The 18826-nt window shown below is 57.4% G+C and overlaps 3 protein-coding genes across 9 annotated transcripts; 2 read left to right on the plus strand and 1 right to left on the minus strand.

Moving 5' to 3' along the window:
- Positions 1-5776: 5776 nt before the first annotated feature.
- LOC138117888 (bromodomain-containing protein 8-like) lies at positions 5777-9172 on the plus strand. 6 transcript variants are annotated; one of them, XM_069028518.1, is made up of 5 exons: positions 5777-6039; positions 6737-6823; positions 7146-7214; positions 8147-8377; positions 9091-9172. In XM_069028518.1, the coding sequence occupies exons 1-4, from the start codon at positions 5855-5857 to the stop codon at positions 8367-8369; spliced, it is 564 nt and encodes a 187-aa protein (XP_068884619.1). In that variant the 5' UTR covers positions 5777-5854; the 3' UTR covers positions 8370-8377; positions 9091-9172. The 6 variants fall into 6 exon arrangements, with proteins under 6 accessions (XP_068884619.1, XP_068884618.1, XP_068884617.1 ...); XM_069028517.1 differs by lacking the exon at positions 9091-9172 and adding an exon at positions 8473-8917; XM_069028516.1 differs by lacking the exon at positions 9091-9172 and having other exon boundaries at positions 8147-8917.
- Positions 9162-10557, plus strand: NHP2 (NHP2 ribonucleoprotein). The gene is made up of 4 exons (XM_069028522.1): positions 9162-9337; positions 9455-9524; positions 9597-9702; positions 10283-10557. Exons 1-4 carry the CDS (start codon positions 9190-9192, stop codon positions 10406-10408), a joined length of 450 nt encoding a protein of 149 aa, XP_068884623.1. The 5' UTR covers positions 9162-9189; the 3' UTR covers positions 10409-10557.
- A 212-nt stretch (positions 10558-10769) lies between these two features.
- Positions 10770-16248, minus strand: N4BP3 (NEDD4 binding protein 3). Of its 2 annotated transcripts, none has more exons than XM_069028925.1 (5): positions 16108-16248; positions 13606-14049; positions 12870-13424; positions 12428-12685; positions 10770-12211 (listed from the first exon to the last, which is right to left on the minus strand). In XM_069028925.1, exons 2-5 carry the CDS (start codon positions 14017-14019, stop codon positions 11639-11641), a joined length of 1800 nt encoding a protein of 599 aa, XP_068885026.1. In that variant the 5' UTR covers positions 14020-14049; positions 16108-16248; the 3' UTR covers positions 10770-11638. The 2 variants fall into 2 exon arrangements, with proteins under 2 accessions (XP_068885026.1, XP_068885025.1); XM_069028924.1 differs by lacking the exon at positions 16108-16248 and adding an exon at positions 15685-15785.
- Between the last annotated feature and the right edge of the window lie 2578 nt (positions 16249-18826).

Consider the following 18826-nt stretch of genomic DNA (forward strand, 5'->3'; position numbering starts at 1 on the left):
AGTTAAATACTGCAGTCTTGTTGGAGCTTTCCTTAGGAGAAAATGCATTGAAAAGGACTTGACATTCTTTCCCCAGAGATCTGTGGAGGCTACACTAGTCAGAGTGAAAATCTGTGATCCCAGCACCCGTAGGCAGGATTGCCAATACCTGGTTTCACATCTGAGCTTGTGCACTGTTTCTACTGGAAATTACAGTCCTTTTCCTCAGCAACAAGAAGGTTTAAGTTCTCTGCAAGAATTTCCAAGTCACTTTTTCTGTTCATATGACCTGAGATGAAACTTGCATGTTTTCTGCCCACACAATGTATCATGGGGTAAAAAAAAACAACAAAATGACACCATCCTTTATTGTTGCAGCAGCTGGGAGTGCTCTGCACTCTGTGCAGCATGTGCAGGGTGCAGCTTTCTGGTAGACAGGTTTCAGGAAACTGAGTCACTGGGATTAAGACCAGAGGCATTGTTGCCTTATCCAGTAAGAGCTCTCAATTTTCACAAGTTCAGTGTTGGAAGTTGGCCGTGCCTGCTGTGTCAAGTCCCGTGTATTGCTGAGATGTATTTTTACCAAGAGTCACCTTAGTGATGTGGAAATGCTGAAACTCCCTTGGATTGATGATTGGTTAATTGTCCTTCGCTGCTAAACGTGGGAGCAAATTTCTGGTTTGAATTTTTATTGTTCTCAGTTCATAGCACAAAAAGTTACAGGGGTCTTTGTTTTTCATGTATTTTATGGAATGATTTCAGTTAGGGACAAACACTTTGGCATTGCCTGTTGTGACAGGACAAGGTAATGGTTCTAAACTAAGAGAGGGTTGATTTAGACTGGATTAAGATCATTTTTACAATGAGGGTGGTGAGGCCCTGGCATAGGTTGTCCAGAGAAGCTGTGGATGCCCCATCCCTGGATGTGTTGAAGGCCAAGTTGGATGAGACTCTGAGTAACTTGGGATAGTGGAAGGTGTCCCTGCCCATGGCAAGGGGGCTGGATCCAGACAACCTTTAAAGGTCCCTCCCAACCCAACCCATTCCGTGATTCTAAGTTGGGAAGAACCTCTGTGCATTCCTTAACTTCATTCAGCTGCTCTGAGCAGGGCCAGCTTCAAATATTTACCTTACACCCAGTCAGAATTTCCTGTGGTGCAACTTGTCATCCCTGTCTCCTTTCACTGTTGGGCACTGAGAAGAGTCTGGCTCCATCTCTCTAGCACCTCTGCCCTGCCATTGTCTCTGTTGGAAACTTGAAGGTACAACAGAGGAGAAGACCTTTATCAGGCCCTCTGGTAACTTGCTTCCATCATGGCAAGCATTGCTGTTCCATCCTACCCTTGGTTTCTTCTCTTAACCAGGTATTTTTCTCTCAGCCTTGTCTCCTGTCCCATGACATTTTAATAGTCTTTAATGATGTTTAAGAGCTTTAAAACTCCAAGATGCAGTTTTCTCTACGGAGCCTCATTCCCTCTTTTCCAATTCATTATCTCATGCTCTGACTACTTACTAATTCTCTTCTTCCTAATAACTTTGTTCTAATCTGTCTAGCACAGAGCTGATGTTTTACTGTGCTGCATCTCCCAGCACCCACCCTTTTACAGACAGATAAAACTGTCACCCCTTTCTGGTTTTCTTCTTAAATGACAAGTTACACAGCATAGGCTCCATCACGTTATATTTAAGCTTCTTTAGGGCTCACAAATGAATCCCAATGGGTTCTAAGGTTTATTCGCTCCCTCAAATTGTTCTAAAACCTCCCCTGTTGACATTTTAATTAGAAATCGTCTCTCAGACCCATCCCAAGAGAAGGTCTCATGTGAGCTCCTCTGTGGCAAGTGCTGATAATGATGATTAATTTGGTTTTTCCAACTGGGCCTATTTTCCACTGAGATGTTTGGCACTGATTGTGTGTCATCCCCACTGATCATCTGGCAGCTCTCTGCTTCTGATGTTTTTGATGAGGTTTTTTGCTTTTATTTGCTTTCATGTCTTTAGCAAATTGTTCTCTTTTTCTTTTCTTTTTCTTTTTTTTTTTTTTTGCCTACTTTATGTGGATTCTACATTTCATTTATTAGAGTTCAGGCTTTTATCATTTTTCTTGTTTTGACATGTAAGTTCTTTTTAAAGGCCGTCTTTTTGATTTCTAACAGCTTTTTCCCAGAACAGCAAGGGTTGCACAGTGTCTGATCTCTGCAAAGTGAACTAAAACTTTCCAGTTTGAGAGAGGTTCCTTGCTAGTGACTTATGTAGCCAACATAATTAAGAACTGTCAGGCAATTCTTAATTAAAAGTTCAAGTCTGTGTCATTTTGTCCGGAATTGGTGTAGAGCTGAGCAAGCTGTGATTATTTCACTCATCATGTCTTGCACTAACGCTGCTGTTCTGCTCTCTGGCATCTTGAGCCTTCCAAGATTTGGTAAAACTGAACAATAAGGCTGAAGATCTCTTTAATCTTGCGCCCAAGTTCCCAGGACTTCCTGATCTTCAGCGTTTATCCCTCTGGAGTACGGAAAGATGATCACAAGTGATCCGATTAGCCTGGGCTGAGGCTTTTCTGTGCCTCTGCGTGTGGCAGCTCTGCTGAGGCTGCAGGAGAGAGCTCCAGGCACGGGCTTTCTCTTCAGATGGAATCTCAGTTTGCCCAACTCCCTCACCTGGAAGTTGAGAGCAGGTATTGTTATCTCTAACGTCATCAAATTTCATCTGCTGCCAGTGAAGTGAACTTTGAAAGAGGTTTCCGAAGGACAGGCTTTCAGATCCCAACTCTGCTTGCAAGTTCACAAAATAGGCAAACCTGTTTTCTCATCCCAGACCCAGAGGATTCTGTATTTCTCCCAGTTATGCACCATAAGCTGTATTTGGAGCTGTGCTAGCAGTCCTAAGAATGGAAAAGCCAATCGGTGAGAAATGTGCTTGTTCAAAACTCTGAAAAAATGAGGTTGTACATAATTAACTGAAGACTCTAAAGACAGTGTTAATTAATGCATAGAATTCTCCATAGGTGCAGCATCCTGGCAGCTCCATTCAGTGGTAAGATGCAGATTTTGTGACATCCTTTACTGTTGTACAGTGACTCTGCAAGCAGTTCCCCAGGCTTAGAGAAATCAGAGTGCACTCATGCAGTAGAAGACACTTAAGGCATGGACTAATGAACAGAGATTAAATGAGTGGTTTCTTCCTTCTTAAGAGAATGCTAACTTTTATTTTCTGAAATGTGTAGAACTGTCCCTGTCAGTGTGTGACTGTGCAGTTACAATTCTTCTGGCTCAGGTACATGAGATATCACCATCCAGTTAAACCACACCTGTCACTTTCAAAACTGTGTCTGTAAGGTTTGTCATAAGTTCTCTCCAGTTAAAAAGTTCTCAGGGGGCAGCAAATGGAATTTCAGTGAGCTGTCCTTGGAGTCACTGTTCCCAACACTCAGCAGCTGGGGAGCCCCAGCAGGACTCAGTTTGAACTTGCTGGAATCCTTCAGCACCTTAAATATGGAGTATCAGCAACGCCACGTGCTCGCAGACAGCTCAGTGTGCCCTGAGCAGAATGACCCACTGACCAGGGCAGGGAGAGAGAGCACAGCAAAAGCACCAGAAAACCTGAAATTCAGTTGCTCTGAAGGAGCAGTTTGTGTTGCAGAGCTGCAGCCCTGCCACGTGCTGTGTGGTGAGTTCAGGTGTAGGCTGCTCATCCCAGGCTGTGACCCGCCAACTGTGTCTAGAAATGAGCTGGGTTTGGCAGTTCTGGATCAGGGTACAAAGGAATTGCTGTCTTTTCATTGTTTGCAGATGGGCCATGCCTGGAAGTCTGAGTTGGAATCTCCCATCAAGTCAGAGAACAGTGATTTCCAGTCTCTTCCTGACTGGGATTCAAGCCTGGATCTGGATGTGAGGAGCTGGAGAAATTCTGAAGAGGTGGCCATGGGGAAGCTAGAGGGGAACAGCCAAGAGAAAGACCATGAAATGGAGCTGAGTGAGCCTCTCTGGAAGGATGATAATGAAGATTACCAAGAGGCAGAGAAGCCATGTGAAAGTGACAATCTTTTCCAGTTCCTTTTGGAGGTAGGGCTGTTGGGATGGCAGGAAGGTAGGCAGCATAGTTGAGGCCCTCCTGAAACATTGGGCTTTTCAGGGCCTCCATCATCCCTACCCACAGAAGCAGTCTGGGGGCACAGCAGAAGCTCTGGGTTCACTTTGTCCCCAGTTCAAATCCAGCCTTTCCTTCCATTTGGAGCTCCCACTGCAACCAGGCAGCTGCTTTGCCAAAACACAGCTCACCCTGAAGCACAGAAATGTCTGTGAACTGACACAGTAATAACAACACAGGGCTTCATCAGATTTTGCAAGGATTCCTAAAAATAGAAAGGCGTTCATGAGTGATTGCAAAAATAGCATCTCTGCTGTTTATTTCTTCTCCCTTTTGCCTTCATAATTTGAAGTAATAAATCACTGTCTTGCAGGTAACCCAGATGTTGGAATCTTTCTGCATTAGCAGCACAGAGTCATCGCAGACTCCGTGGGATTATTGTGGCTCGGGGAAGCAGAGTGGTGGGGAGGAAATGAGGTGCCAGGAGAAGACCACAGGAGCAGCAGTCTCAGGAGCAGAGGAAAGTCAAGTACACATCCTGGCAAAAGATGAGAAAGAACACTTCCTGGGAAGAGAGGTAGAAGAGTGATGGTCCTAAAAGAGCCTCTGGCCTTGGGCAAGAGATGGGACAGTGAAGGAAACCAGCTCTAGAAGAGATGGGGGAGCCCCAAGTTCTGAGACAGGAGTCAAAACACACAGGAGGAAACAGCAGGGAGGGGAACACAGAAGAAATGTATGAGGGAAGGGTGTTTTTTATGTATGGCTGTGTATCTTTATAAACAGGAAGCTTGTTACAGATGAAACCCTCAGATGTGACTTGGAGGAATTGCTCCCTGGCAGTGTAAAGGTGACTCATGAGAGCTGGCAGGCTGCTCTCAGGTTTAAGGCAAGGTTGGAATACTTGCCTGGTTCTAATTGCTGTGTTTTGCAGCACAGCTTGGCTGGTTTCAGGCCCACGTGGCTGTGCCAGCAATAACCATCTGCCCCTGGGGACTGTCATGTCTTGGAAGCAGGCACTGTCTAGCCTGGGTTTGTATGAGTCCTGTGTTTGGGGGGCTCTGGGCTCCCACCTGCCTGCTGGGTATTCCTGGGAAAGTCACATAGCAATGGAGGAATAGTGCCATTTTTCCCCATTTGTTCTCTTGTGAACTCGGGACACTGGAGACAAAGAACCTCCAGGATTTCACCTGTTCAGCCAGCACAGTGTTATTCCCAGCAGTTACTCTGCTCTGAACTGCTGTTACTCCCAGCAACTCCCTCACAGTTCTCCCAGTGGTCACAGCCAAACACAGCACAGTTTCTTTCTGAGAAGTCTGCTCGTGCATCAGATCAGTTGAGGATTCTGAGGTGCCCCTGCACTGTGCATTTTACTGGCAAACCACTACAAAACAGCACCACTCTCCTTCCCAGCTGAGTCTATTCCCTGTCATCTTCATGTGGGAGTTTGTGAGGAAACAACCTTGTTGAACTCTAGGGGTTCCTGTTATCTGTATCTGGAGCTTTAACAAGCCTGAAGCAGTCTTACCTCAGCTCCTGATTGCTCTCTCTACATCCATGACTCTTCCCAGAGAGCAGACAGACACAACACTGGGCACCACTCATCTCCACAGGGTTTGTGTCAGCCAGGGGTGGATGTGATCCAAGGGATCAGACACAGCTGTTGCTGGGAAGGTCTGAGTGAGGTCAGACATCCTCTGAATAACAGAGAGCAAGCAAGCTCCCAGCTGAGCCTGGCTGCAGGAAAGGGATACGCAGCAGGCTGGCTTTTACATAAAGGATTCAGGTGATGGGGTGCCATTTTACATGGATCTTCTGTGCTCTTCAGGGCAAGACTCAAGAGACACCTGGAGAACCACCTTTAGGTGAGCTTCCTCCACCAGAGATGAGTGCTCAGGCCCTGGATCAAGATGACAGCAACAGCACCTCTGCAGCCCCAGAGCTGGACTCCACAGGCTCTCCCAACCTGCACCTGTAAGTAGCTGGTTCTGCTCTCTTGCAAATGCAGCAGAATAGGGTCATTTCCCTTGTCACACTTGAGAACAAGTGCGTGGCACAGGTCACATCCAGGAAGGTGAGACAGGCAAGCAGAGCAGGAGGGAAGGAAGTAACTTGTCCTGTCTCTGGATCTGGCAGTATATTAGGGCATTGATCCTAAGCTGAAGTGAGAAGAGTAGAAATTAAATAAGAGATTAAATGGAAAATATGTGCTTTCTCAAGTCAAATGGGCCTGCTGTGAGCTGGACATCAGGCTGTGTCAGGCAGGGCACAGCCCAGCACTGCCAACCCCTTTGAGCAGCTGCAGGTGTGTCAGTCACATGCAGGCTCTGCCACGTGCGTGATCACTTGGACTGCCTTTCAAAGGAAAACGTGAGGTTTTGGGAAGAGAAACTTCATAAAAACCACCTCAGTGAAGTTCTGAACTGCAGAGTACCGTGAGGTTTTCTATCCAGTTTGGTCCTGCTCTTGAGCTCAGCTTTGTTTTTACCTCTTGTCCTGCATCTTCCTGCCCTCTGGATGTTGAGTTGTGCATTCCGATGCGGAACGCTCCCACCCTCACACTCAGAGGCTTTTTGTAGCTTCATCCACCTGGATGTGGTGGGTGCCAGCAGAATTGTCACCTCCTACTTTGTCTCGAGTGTGATGATCTGGCAGTTTCTTCACTCCACAGGCTGCAGCCGAGCTGGAATAACCCCCTCCAGCACCTGATCCTCAAAAAAAGGCTCCTGTCCATCTGGAGAATGATAGCCAGTCACAGGTACGTGGGAGCAGAGGGCTGGATCAGCGTGTCCTGAACACACTGCCCTGAGTCCCAGCTCCTGTGTCACCAGGCCTTGTCCTCCCTTCCCAGAGGCTGGCCTGTCTCTCCAGGACTTTGCTTTGGGAACAGCTGCCTGCTGCAGAGCTGGAGGGAACACTGCATATTGATTTCCTCTGCCTAATGTGGCAGAGCCCAAATGCTGCTTCCTACACAGCTGGCACAACACTGGCTGTGGAGAGAGGCCAGCCCTGCTGCATGTTCCAGTGCTGTCTTTGGTGCAGGGGCAGGCAGAGAACATTCTTTGTCCTTGTCCCTGTAGGTTCAGCAGCCCATTCCTGAAGCCAGTGTCAGAGAAACAAGCCCCTGGATACAAGGATGTGGTAAAAAGGTGAGTTTGTGGAGGAAGTGCTTGGCTGGCTGATTTCTCTCTGGTTGTTTTCTGTCTTTGGTTTGCAAAGGGCCAGTGGGATGGTTTCCTTCCTCCTTTTCCAGAGTTTGGCTGTCACAAGCATCTCCCACTGATTTCTTTCAGTAAAACTCCCTTCTGGGTAATTAGAACCTGGAGGCTTGCACTGACTCTGGAGCTGGTGGGAATTGTGCCTGCCCTTTGCAGGCATTGCATGGCTGGCCTATCCCAGGCACAGTCCCTGGGCAGGGGATCCAGGCACTGCAGCTCAGCAGTCCCTTCTCCCCGTGCCTGGGGAGATGCCCCCTCCTCACCCGCTGCGAGCGCCCCAGATGTTTCACTCTCAGCACAGAATTGGGTCATAAGAATATTTCCCAGAGAGATTAATGGCATTTTTCAGAGCTGAATCATGTTCTATTCTGGTCACAGTTGTCCTCTCTGCAGCCATTCATTTTCCCATTCTGTCAAAATAAGGGAAGTAATATTTATTCCCTATCATGTTCCCCTTACCAGCATTGCTATTTTTGCTGGTGGCACCATTCGATCTTAAGGGGGTTTAATAGATACCTATTTTAGTAACTTTTCTTTCTCCACTAAGACCTGGGCTGACTTCCTGAAGACTAATTACTGCTTGCCTTCTCTGGAGCTCAGCATCCCATTTTTTCCAGAGGTGACTGCTAATGACCTGCCAAGTTGATTGGCTAGCAAGTGTCGCATTGGCTGAACTTACTTTTGTCTGGCTTGGAAGAAAAGCCTTTTTCACTCCCCCCTGTGTGTCTTGAGCAATAAAATTGATGGAAAATAGCTGTGCTTTCAGGGCCACCCTGAAATGAGAACAAGCACATTCATGCAGATCCCAAAGGATGCCTGGCCCTGGGCTGCAATTTAATTCTTCTTCTCTTTGTCTTTTGTAGACCCATGGATTTAACCAGCATAAAGAGGAGGCTGTCAAAGGGACACATTCAGTCCGTGATGCAGTTCCAGTGTGACCTCATGCTCATGTTCCAGAACGCAGTGATGTACAACAGCTCCAACCACCACGTCTTCCACGTCGCTGTGGAGATGCAGCGAGAGGTCTTGGAGCAGCTGCAGGTCTTGGCTGAAGCCCTCCTGTTCTCCAGGGACAGGCTGGAGTGAGGCAGAAGGTAACCAGCCCTGTGTGAGGCCTCTCTCAGTTGGAGTAGTGTTGGTTCAGGGCATCTCCTGAGCTCAGGGGATGTGCTGCCCTGGCCTTGGGCAGACCTTGTTATCCACAGTGCTGGCTGCTGGGTTGATGGGTTGATTCAAAGCAGTTTTTGGGAGAGTACCATGTTGGAAGCCTCCGTTCGTTTTGGGAAAAGCAGCGATGTAGCCCTGCAGGTAGAACAGTTCCCTGGGATGAAAATCAAGGGAGAAAATCCCGTGTGTGGCCAGGTGGATGAAGGGGCTGCAGCCCGAGAGGGTGGGTGGCTGCAGCCCGAGAGGGTGGGTGGCTGCACACTGGGCACCGCAGCGTTCCCGTGTTCTGGTTGTTGTGGTGTTCTGGTTGTTGTGGTGTTGTGCTGTTGTGTTGTGTTGTTGTTGTGTTGGGTCGGGTGAGTCCAGCGTTACCGGCACTGACCACACCCAATAAAGGCCCGTGTTGAAGCTTGTTCCGGCCTGCCTGACACTGGGATTGGGATTGGAATTGGGACTGGGGCCGAAACTGGAACTGAAGGGGGTCCAGAAGTGGAACAGGGAGTGGGTCCAGCCCTGGAACTGGGGGTGAGACCGGGACCGGGACTGGGGCCGGGAAAGGCGGGACGGCGCGCGTGGCCGGGGAGGGCGGGGGGAGGTGGTGAAGCGCCGCCTGCCATTGGTCGTCTCGGCTGTCTGTCAGTGCCGACGCGGTTGCCGATTGGCTGGCGGAGCCCTCGGGGCTGTGTGTTCCGCCCCCGACGCGCGCGTGCCCCGGAAGCGGAAGCGGCCTGGTGCGGCCATGGCGCGGGAGAAGCCGGAGGCGGCGGCCGAGGCGGAGGCGACACCGGAGCGCTCGTACCGGGAGCAGCTCGACTTCCTGAACCCCATCGCGCAGCCGCTCGCGTCCCGCAAACTCACACGAAAGCTTTTAAAGTGCATCAGGAAAGGTCTGGCGGCTCCGGGACGTGGCGGGGGTGGGGAGGGGCTGGGACATGGCGGCGGCACGGCGCGGTCCCCCACGCTGCGGTTCTCACTCAGCTGCTCACGCCGTGGTTCTCTTGCAGCGGCCAAGCACAAGCAGCTCCGCCGCGGTGTGAAGGAGGTGCAGAAGTTCATCAACAAGGGCGAGAAGGGGTAAGTGCTGCCCTGGCCGTGCGGCCCTGCACGGCCCCGCCCGCCCGGCTGCTGACACGGGTGTCCCTGCAGGATCACGGTGCTGGCCGGAGACACGCTGCCCATCGATGTCTACTGCCACATCCCCATCATGTGCGAGGACAGGAGCCTCCCCTACGCATACGTCCCTTCCAAATCGGTGAGTGCAGGGGCTGGGGAGGAACCAGCCCTGGTGACGGGGAACCCGGTGAGGAGTCCAGGCTGTGACCGGAGCCTGCCTGAGGAGGTGCAGATCCGGTGCCCGAGTAAAGAATTCGGTGTTTGTCCCTGAGCAGAGCACTGAAGGGATATGGAGGAGCATTGTGGCATCACAGAACTGTTTGCCGTGATCGAGTCCCTGCAGCAGCTCCAGGGCAGAGCCAAGACATCTTTCCCAGGCTTCTGTGAGCTGGGACCAGCTCTTTTGTAGATTGGGAGTTGTGGGGGCAGTCAGCATCTTTGGAGCTTCAGCCCCGTGCAGGCAGCTCTGCAGACCCGCTCTGGGGAAGGACTATGGCACAGGAGCCAGGTGCTGGTCTCTTGCACCAGCCCAGCTTGCATCTTCTAGGAGACAAGTTGGGAAAAAGGTTCTTGGACCCAGCATGAGTCCAGACAGTTTGGGGGTGCTGGGCTGGACAGGCAGAGCGTCCCTGCATTAAACCAGGACATTCAGTGAGCTGGTCCCAAGCTCTCAGCTCGGGAAGGGAAAGGCAGCCCACGGCCTCACTCTGCTCCCACAGGACCTGGGAGCTGCAGCCGGCTCTAAGCGCCCGACCTGTGTCATCATGATCAAGCCCCACGAGGAGTACCAGGAGACCTACGACGAGTGCCTGGAGGAGGTGTCGGCCCTTCCCCTGCCGCTGTGAAGAACCGGGGGCGGGCTGTGCCCTTCGTGGCAGGTCCCTGTCCCTCTGCCCGGGGACCGCATGGCTCTTTATGGGGACTCTGCCCAGAGGACTGATGGGGGGATAGTGAGCACTGTGGGGTGAATAAAGCTGTCTGTGGGTTTTTACAACGTGGTCCTGGTGCTCGGGGCGGTGGCTGAGGGGTCCCGGCTTAAACCACAGCAGGGGCGAGGCTGCCCCGGGAGCCGGCCCGGCCCCGCCGTGACTCACGGCCATGCCCCGCCCACCGGTACCGCCCAGCCCGGCCCGCACACGCCCCCCTTCCCCTGCCCTGACAGCCGGGAGCCCCCCGAGCCCGAGGGAAGCAGAGCAGAGGCCGGGAGAGAGAAATGCGGGTTTATTGCAGGAACAGGGTGCGGGGCCGGGCCCAGCCTTCACGTGGCTGTGCTGTTACACGCATAGAGCAGGGCTCTCTCCTTCCAGCACCTCTGGGCTCCCCCAGCTCCCCGTCACCCACTCTGGGAGGGGAGACCCCGGCCTCTCCCCCAGCTCAGGCACATGCCCCAGTCCTCTCTCCCACCCCAAGTCCTCCCAGTGTGGCAGAGCACCAGTTCCCATCCCTCCTTGCACAAGGCACTCCCCCCATCTCAGCCTGAAGAAAGCTGCACCAGCCACCTCCATTCCACACTGGGGACATGGGAAGCCCCGGGAGAGGTGCTGGGGCAGCTGTCCCCTCCCAGCAGCACCAGAACTCCTCGGGGTTTCCTCCTCTGCCTCCCCTGTGGCACCACCAGCTCCAGGGCCCTGCTGCCAAGGCAGCCACTGGAAACAGTAGCTGCAACTCCCACAGCAAGGCAGTGGGGTGGGGGACAGGGCCTGCGCTTCTCCTCACAAGACATTAAGTTACTGGGTTGTAGGAACAGGAGCAGCAGAGCAGGAGGGACAGGGAACGTCTCACAGGGTGTTTGGTTTCTGCCCCCATGGCAGAAAAAACCACAGGGCAAACGCTCCTGGACTCAGAGCATGGGGCACATGCAAGACCCCCACCCTGGCACAGATGACCCCCCGCCCTCCAGAGACCCCCACCAGAAGGGCCTGAAATGCTGCAAGAAGGAAAAGCTCCCCTGTCGCAATCGGTCCTTCAGCCCAGGGCGGTGCCGAGCGGGGCCAGTCCTTGTGCACACCCTGAGATCGTCCCACTGCAGCAGCAAGAGACCTTCCCCCTCCACAGTCCCACTGGCATCCCGCCTCTCAGATCTTGGAGGACTCCACCCGCTCGATCCAGGGCGAATCGATGCCGACATCCCTGGGCTCCGCCCGCAGCTGCCGCAGCTCCCGCTCCAGCGCCTGGCTCCGGTGGTACATCTCCATGTAGCTGGCCTGGAGCTCCCGCTGGTACCGCAGCACCTTCTCCTTCTCCTCCTGCCAGGTTTTCCTCTCCAGCTCAAAGTTCACAGCCTGCAGCTGGCCCTGACGCCGCTCCCGCAGCAGCTCTGCCCACAGCCACTCCACCTGCCGCTCCAGGGGCTCCGCCGAGTCGCTCTGGAGGCCCCGGCACTTGGAGTCATCAGTTTCGCAGCCAGGGAAGTCCTGGCACGATGGCATGGGGTCATCACCCAGAGGCAGGGAGGTGCTGGGCTCCGGGGGGCTCTGGAAGGAGTCTGCCAGCTGTGCCAGCTGGGAGTCCCTGGCCTGGACCTCCGCCTTGGCCTCCCGCAGCTGCGTCTTCAGGCTGAAGATCTCCCCCAGCTTCTGAGCCATCTCCTCCTGGGTGTCCCGGAGCTGCTGCTTCAGCAGGGAGATCTCTGCTGCCTTCTGGCACACCTGCAGGGCACGGGCGAGCAGTGAGGAAGGGCTGGGGGAGCAGGACCCCAGAAGTGGCAGCACCCCAAGTCATCCTCCTGGGAGCCCATAAGCACCACACACAGCTCATCCCTCCTGTCCTGTGGCCCCGAGTGACACCAGAGCAGGAAACTGCTGCCGCCATGCTGGCTCCACAGCCAGGAGAGTGGCAACAGGGAGAGAAGGAAGGGGACTCACCTCCCACTTGGTCTCCTCCAGCTTGGGGCTCCCATGCTCGCCCTGGGGCTGCCGGAGCTTGGTCTCCTCGCACTGGCACTGCTGCAGGTTCAGCTCCTCCTGCAGCCGCTTCTTCTCCTGCTGTGCCTTGTAGAGCTGCAGCTGCAGCGCCCGCTGCCCGCGCTGCGCCTGCTGCATCACCTGCTGCAGCCGGGCCATGTACATCTGCTTCAGGTCCTCCAGCTCATCCAGCCACAGCCGCTGCTTGTCTTCAAATGCCTGCCAGCACAGGTGGACACTGGTGAGAGCAGTCCCAGAAGGGACCCAAGAGGTCCCATGATACTTGGTCCTCCCACACCTGGGCATTCCAAACCATCACCCACCACGGCAGCTCCTCCACTGCTCCTTCCATCCCCAGATCCCTGCCCGGGGCACTCAGCACTGCCCCAGCCCCACGGCTCACCTGTGTGAAGGGATCTTCAGTCTCGCTGAGGCTCCTCTTGAGCTGCCGCAGCTCCCCTCCCGTCTCCTGCAGCCGGTCCTCCAGCTGCTTCACCGCGTCCTCCAGCGAGTAGGAGAACTCGTAGGGCGGCGGGGGCTCGCCAGGGCTCTGCAGCCGGCTCAGCGTGGCCATGCTTTTGCAGGACAGGGGCATCTTCTCAGGGGCCAGGGTGTCCCTGGGGCTCCGGGAGACCCTGTCCAAGGAGCCCCCAATGTGGTTGATGTGGCCCATGGAGGCGCTGAACTGGCTCTGGGCAGGCTTCAGGCGGGAGCCGTAGGATGGGAAGCTCTGGATGGAGTTGTGGCTGGAGTCAGAGGCCTCGTCCAGGCTGATGGCGTGGAGCAGGTGGGTGCGGAGCGGGCCGTGCTGCGGGGCCGCTGTGCTGCTCTGCGACAGCAGCGTGTGCAGGCTCCCATTGCTCTTGGACAACTTCTGCCCCTTGGACGAGGACAAGCCCTGCATGGAGACCAGCCCCTTCCCAGCCACCGCCTTGAAGGCTGAGGGCCTGATACGGCACTGAAAAACAGCAGCAAGGTAAAGCATGAGCCTCTACAGCCAGGGAGATCCCCCACGCTCCCAGCTTCATATCCCTGAACATCCTCAAATCCCCATATCCCAAGCAGGGAGGCATGGATCATTCTGCTCCATCCCCATCCTCTCACAGACCAGGCCATATTTCAGGACTCCACAGCCTCACCTTGTCGAAGCGGCCCCGCTCGGGCAGGGAGCTCTTGGAGAAGTCGGCCCCACGGTGATGCTCCCGGGAGCAGCGCTCGGGGGATCGGTTCTCGCGGTCACTCTCGTAGTCCCGCTTGTAGCAGGCACCCGACACCTGGTGCTTCCGCTCCGACCGCGTCTCCTTCTTGGCCCCGTGCAGGTACCCAAAGAGCTCCCGCTGGCTCGGCCCCTTCCGCAGCAGCCCATCGGGCTGCCGGAGCCCCCGCGAGCCGCCCAGCGGGGCCCGCAGCTCCAGGGGGGACAGATCCTGCTTCTCCACCAGGCTGCCCACGCTGCCCATGCTGCCAACGACGCCAACGGGCTCCGAGGAGAGGTAGGTGCCGAGGACGCGGGTGTCAGGCTCACAGGTCACAGGACCCTGTGCTGCTGCCATGGAGAATTAGAGAAAAGCCCAGAACCAGCACTGCCGAGGGAGAGACAGAGTCAGCGATGCCGGGCAGCCGGGACACACCCCCGCACCCCCTTTCCCAGCCAGCCCCAAGGGCCCACACGGGCTCCTGGCACTGGGATGGATCTGCCATCTCCCGTGCAGCTTCCCGGGGGACAGGGCACAGCAAGCACCGGGGCGGGGGCTCCCCGCCGCTGCCCCCGCCATGGTGCAGCGCCTCCTCCCACACCCAGCCCCACCTCCCGCCCGCGGCCGGGGCCGGGGCCGGCACCAGAACAGGCACCTGCCGCCCAGCCAGGCGGGCGAGTTCGGGAGCCGGCAGCACCTGCCCGGGCCTGGCGCCAGCCCCGGCCCGGCGGCACCCGGCCTCCCCGCCGGGACCCTCCGGCTCCGGACACCCTCTGGAGACCTCCCCAAAATGCCCCTGCGGATGCCCATCAGCTTGGCCTCCCCGGGGCGCGGACGGGACGGGCACCTCTCCGGCACCACGGGGACACTTCCCGCACAGCATGGGCGGCACGGGCTCCTGCACCTCGCAGGGCAAGATCCACACGGCTCCATCCATCCACAGGCATTCCCACCCCAACACCGGGCATGGACAAGGCGGCCACAGCCCAGCTGCTGCGTGCGTGCCGGGGACCCCGTGGCCGGACATGGCGTGAGGGCGGTGGGAACGGGCAGGATGCTGACGGGACAATGCAGCTTCCTGCGCAGGTGGCCGGGGGAGGAAGGATGAGAGGATGCCTTCGGCCTCGGGTTTGGCTCCCCAGCGCTGGGGAGGGGACGATGGCCTCACACCAGTGCCGGGGACATAGCGAGTGTGGCAGGGGCGAGGCAGAGCCCCCACCACCGCTCCCAGCCTCGCCGAGGGCTCCGGGGCCGGGTTACACCCAGGAAGCTGCCCTGGTTCTCAGCACCACGCGCCAGGTAAACAAACACCCAGCTTTTAATTGCTGCCACGCACAAACCTGTCTGACAGCTCCCGGCCTGCGCTGTCACCTCCCTCTGCGAGCCCAACACCTGCTCCGGGCATCGGCACCCCACGAAGGGCAGCAGGGATGGACCCTCTGGAAGGAGCCGGGCTGCCTGCGGTGCCACCGGGCTTGCACGGGGATGCGGGACATGGATGTTCCCATGGTGGTGGTGAGGGGGGGCGTGGATGCACATCCAACCCCCGGCACTGGGGAGCAGCTCGGCCGAGCCCCGCAGCGGCTCCTCCCGGCACAGGCGGCCGAGGAAGTAGGTCAGGTTGTGGGAGGTTTGGGAAACGCCGGGGGAGCCCGAAGGTGTCCTGCCTGCGGCAGGGAGGGGATCGCCCTCCAGGCGCCAAAACACCGGTCCGGCCAGCCCGGCTCCTTCGCGATCTTGCTCCCAACCCCAGCCGTGCCCGGGCAGGATACGGCCCCAAACCCTTTCGCTTTCCCATTCCCATTCCACCCGGGGGGGAACGGCGGGGTTGGAGGGAGGCGGGCGCGGGTCCCCGCGCAGCCCCCTCCGCGCCTCCCCGCAGCCCCGCCGGAATTTCCGGCACGGAGAAGGCGGAGGGGGCGGTCGGTGCCCGGGGCCGAGCCCGGGACAAAGCCCCGCTGGCCGGAGCGCAGGGGGAGAGGGGGATGGGGAGCGGCGGGGGCCGCCCGGGCCCGCACTCACCATGCCGGCGGCGCTGCGGTCCCGCACGGCTCCGCTCCGCGCTCCTTCCCTCGCCGCGTTTGAACGCGCCCCTCGGCCGCGGCCGCGCGGGGCGGCGGGCGGAGCCGGCACCGGCAAATCGCGGCGCGGGGGCGGCGGGACGGGAGGGGCGGGAAGCAGGAGGAGGAGGAGGAGGAGGAGGAAGAAGAAGAAGGAGGGGGGCGGCCTGGCCGTGCCCACCAGCGGGGCGGGGCAGGGCTCGCTGGCTGCGTGCGGCGCCGGGACTTGCGCGAAACCCTTCCCCCCAATGGCGGGGAGATCCCCGCAAATCCCCCCAGCTACAGCTCCGGGACCGGCAGCACTGAAGCCAGCCGGCCCCCAGTGAGCCGCTGATATTCCCGGATATCGCCCACCGAGAGTGGAGAGACATATTTTGCTTCGTACCTGCGGCGTGGAGAAGGGTCTCGGCTCCCTGGGACACTCTCTGCGCCGTCCTCTTGCAGGGCAACCCGGTGTCCCCCCCTCACAGCACCCGCGGGTGGGCAGGAGCCTCACAAAGCCCCGGGGGACACGGTGTACCCCCGTGGGGCTGCCGCCTGGCCTGGCGCCAGCGAGACGGGACACGCTGCATCCCTCTGAATCAGCGCTGCCACATCCTGGCCTGGAGCCGGTTTTGGCAGCCGCAGGGAGCGAGAATCCCGCCACGGGCTGGACCTGGTCACCGGCGTCCTCCGCCCTGCTCCGTCCCACGGCGCGGTGTCCGTCTGTCCCCGGGCAGGAACCGCGCCGTCCCCAGCTCGGCGTATCCGCTGTGCTCGCACCCCGGGCCCCGCTCGCTGCCAGCTCCCCCCGCCGCACAGCCGAGTCCTCAAGCTGTGCTGCCAGTGCTCTCCCACACACACACACTGTCCCCGGTCCCTGCTCGCCGGGCTCACATGCCGGTGGTGTCCTCGGTGCGCTGCCAAGGCACGCTCCGCTCCCTCTGGCCTCGGCCCCCGTTCCCCGCAGCTCCTGTGCCCAGCTGCGCACCAGCACGTGTGGCCTCTGAACCGGGGGGGCCCTTCCCAACGGTGCCATTGCCCATCCTGCTGGCCTCAGGAATGTGTCTGCGATGCCCTGGCCCTCTGCCTGGAGCTCAGCCCGCGGGGCTCGGATGGGGCAGGTCGCAGGGACGCCGGGTGACTGCAAGGGGTGCTGCTCACGGCCGCACCCCTCCTTCCCGTCTGCCCCGTTTCCTGCTCCTCCGTGGGCCCGAGCTCGTCTCCCTGGGATAGCAGCTTCCACAGAGCCCTGGGGCTCAGTCCTGCCCAGGTCACTCCAGCAGCCAGGGATGTCCCCTTCTTCAGGCAGAGATGCTCCAGCCTCCTCTTGCTTTTTGCCCAGTCCCCTCTCTGCTCACCTAACCCCCCCAGTGCCCCCCTCTAAGATACTACAGCAATTTCACGTCCACCAGGAAACAGCTCCAGAACCATCCACTTTATAACAACCTGGCAATAAAAGCCCTCGATGGCTGTGCCTGCATCAACCCCTGCATGGCCTCGCTGACAGTAACTCTGACTCCAGAAGAGGGGTCACAGAGGGGCAGGGCTGGGCCTCCAGTGGCTCTCTCTGCCCCTGAGCATTCTGATGTTCTCCTCAGGCTTGCTGAGAGCATGAGAACGCTGGGAGGCTTTCGGCTCGGCTCTGCAGGGCTCCTGGGACAGCAGGCAGGGTGTTACCCATCTGTGGAAAAGCCATGGGGAAAAACTTCATCCCCTCCCGCTGGGCCATTGCCGATATCGAAGTGTGTGGGGGGAGCGGAGCTGAGCGACCTCCGAGTCACATTCAGGGCTATAAAAGGAAGCCAGGTCTCCAGCAGGGTGCCTCTTCCACAAAAGCAACCGGAGGATGAGGGGGCTGCGAGCAGAGCTGAGAAATAGCTGCCAGGCAGCGGGAGAGGAGCCTGGAGCGCTGAGCGAAGTGCGAGGTGCACATATGCTCTCTGTTTCTGCACAGATATGTCTTTATGAAACCTGCCCCAAATGGTGTCATCTATTTTGAACGGCGCAGAGGAATTCTTTGATCTGCCTCCACCAGCCCTGGCTGCGGTTCAGGCACTGGGAAGTGGCTGCCACACAGATGGCCAATCCCAAATCTGTGCCATGGAGAGGCAGGAGCGGGGCTGCTGGGTCGGTATCTCCCTCTGGCTGCCCACAGCGAGGGCGTGACTGGTCCTGGGAACACCTGTGGAGCAGTGCACCAGGTGTCCAAGTTCACCAGCACCTTCACACCAGATACCAGCGCTGCTTTGGGGCCACCAAGCTGGAAAGGCCATTGGGAGCTCTTGGACAGCACACCCACACACTTCCCCGAGGATGGGCCTGCCCCCTCCACTAAGCAAAGCAGATCCTCACCACCCTGCACTGCCACCTCGATCCCTGCCTCGGAGGCAGCCGCCCCCACACCCTATCCAAGGCCTCCAGATTCCTCTCCCAGCTCCAGAGCAGCAGAGAGAGCAGAAGGTACCAAATCTCTCCAGACACCCCATCCCACAGCCCCTACACAGTACATGACCCCCGCACTTGGCTCTGATGCTTTTTCCCCTCCCTCCCTCCCTCCCTCCTTCCTCTCCGGAGCTACTCGTCTTCCCAGGATGGTGACAGCTTCTCTCTGGGGATGCAAAGCGACCGCTCCAGGAAGTGCCAGGCAGGAGATGAGGACAGAAGGGACCAGGAAAGGCAGAGGGCCTGGTGCCAGCGCCGGTGGCAGGACTGAACTGAGGGGTACTCGCTGTTCAACCAGTACCTTGAGGAGGCAGCAGCACCCAAAATGTGCGCCAAGACCCCGGGGGAGACATCAGGTTTTCCAACCCCCCCAGAAAGGCTGTGGCAGCACATGCCAGAGAAGGCAGGCAAGGAAAGGAGAGCTCAGCCAGAATTCTCCTCCTCACTCCAGAGAGGTCCTGGCCTCCAAGTGCTGACATTCAGCAGCACTGTGGATGCTGGGGCTCAGACATGGCTCAACCACAACCACTTCCTGCAGTGAAATGACAACAGCCCAGCCCTGGGGGTACCTGGCAGCTGGAACAGGCACCATCTCTCTGAGAGCCCATTTCAGACTGGCTTGGCCTCTGAACCAGAGCAGCTCAGAGCTCACCTGTCACACAGAGAGGAGCTGGGGCCAA

The sequence above is a fragment of the Aphelocoma coerulescens genome, chromosome 13, assembly GCF_041296385.1.
Source record: "Aphelocoma coerulescens isolate FSJ_1873_10779 chromosome 13, UR_Acoe_1.0, whole genome shotgun sequence".
Lineage (NCBI taxonomy): Eukaryota > Metazoa > Chordata > Aves > Passeriformes > Corvidae > Aphelocoma > Aphelocoma coerulescens.

Coding starts and splice junctions, on each gene's coding strand:
- LOC138117888 (XM_069028518.1), top strand. CDS start 5,855: ATGGGGTGCCATTTTACATGGATCTTCTGTGCTCTTCAGGGCAAGACT. Junction 6,040..6,736: donor GGCTCTCCCAACCTGCACCT/GTAAGTAGCTGG, acceptor TTCACTCCACAG/GCTGCAGCCGAGCTGGAATA. Junction 7,215..8,146: donor TACAAGGATGTGGTAAAAAG/GTGAGTTTGTGG, acceptor TGTCTTTTGTAG/ACCCATGGATTTAACCAGCA.
- NHP2 (XM_069028522.1), top strand. CDS start 9,190: ATGGCGCGGGAGAAGCCGGAGGCGGCGGCCGAGGCGGAGGCGACACCG. Junction 9,525..9,596: donor ATCAACAAGGGCGAGAAGGG/GTAAGTGCTGCC, acceptor GTGTCCCTGCAG/GATCACGGTGCTGGCCGGAG. Junction 9,703..10,282: donor CATACGTCCCTTCCAAATCG/GTGAGTGCAGGG, acceptor CTGCTCCCACAG/GACCTGGGAGCTGCAGCCGG.
- N4BP3 (XM_069028925.1), bottom strand. CDS start 14,019: ATGGCAGCAGCACAGGGTCCTGTGACCTGTGAGCCTGACACCCGCGTC. Junction 12,686..12,869: donor CTGAAGATCCCTTCACACAG/GTGAGCCGTGGG, acceptor CTGTGCTGGCAG/GCATTTGAAGACAAGCAGCG. Junction 12,212..12,427: donor TGGAGGAGACCAAGTGGGAG/GTGAGTCCCCTT, acceptor CGTGCCCTGCAG/GTGTGCCAGAAGGCAGCAGA.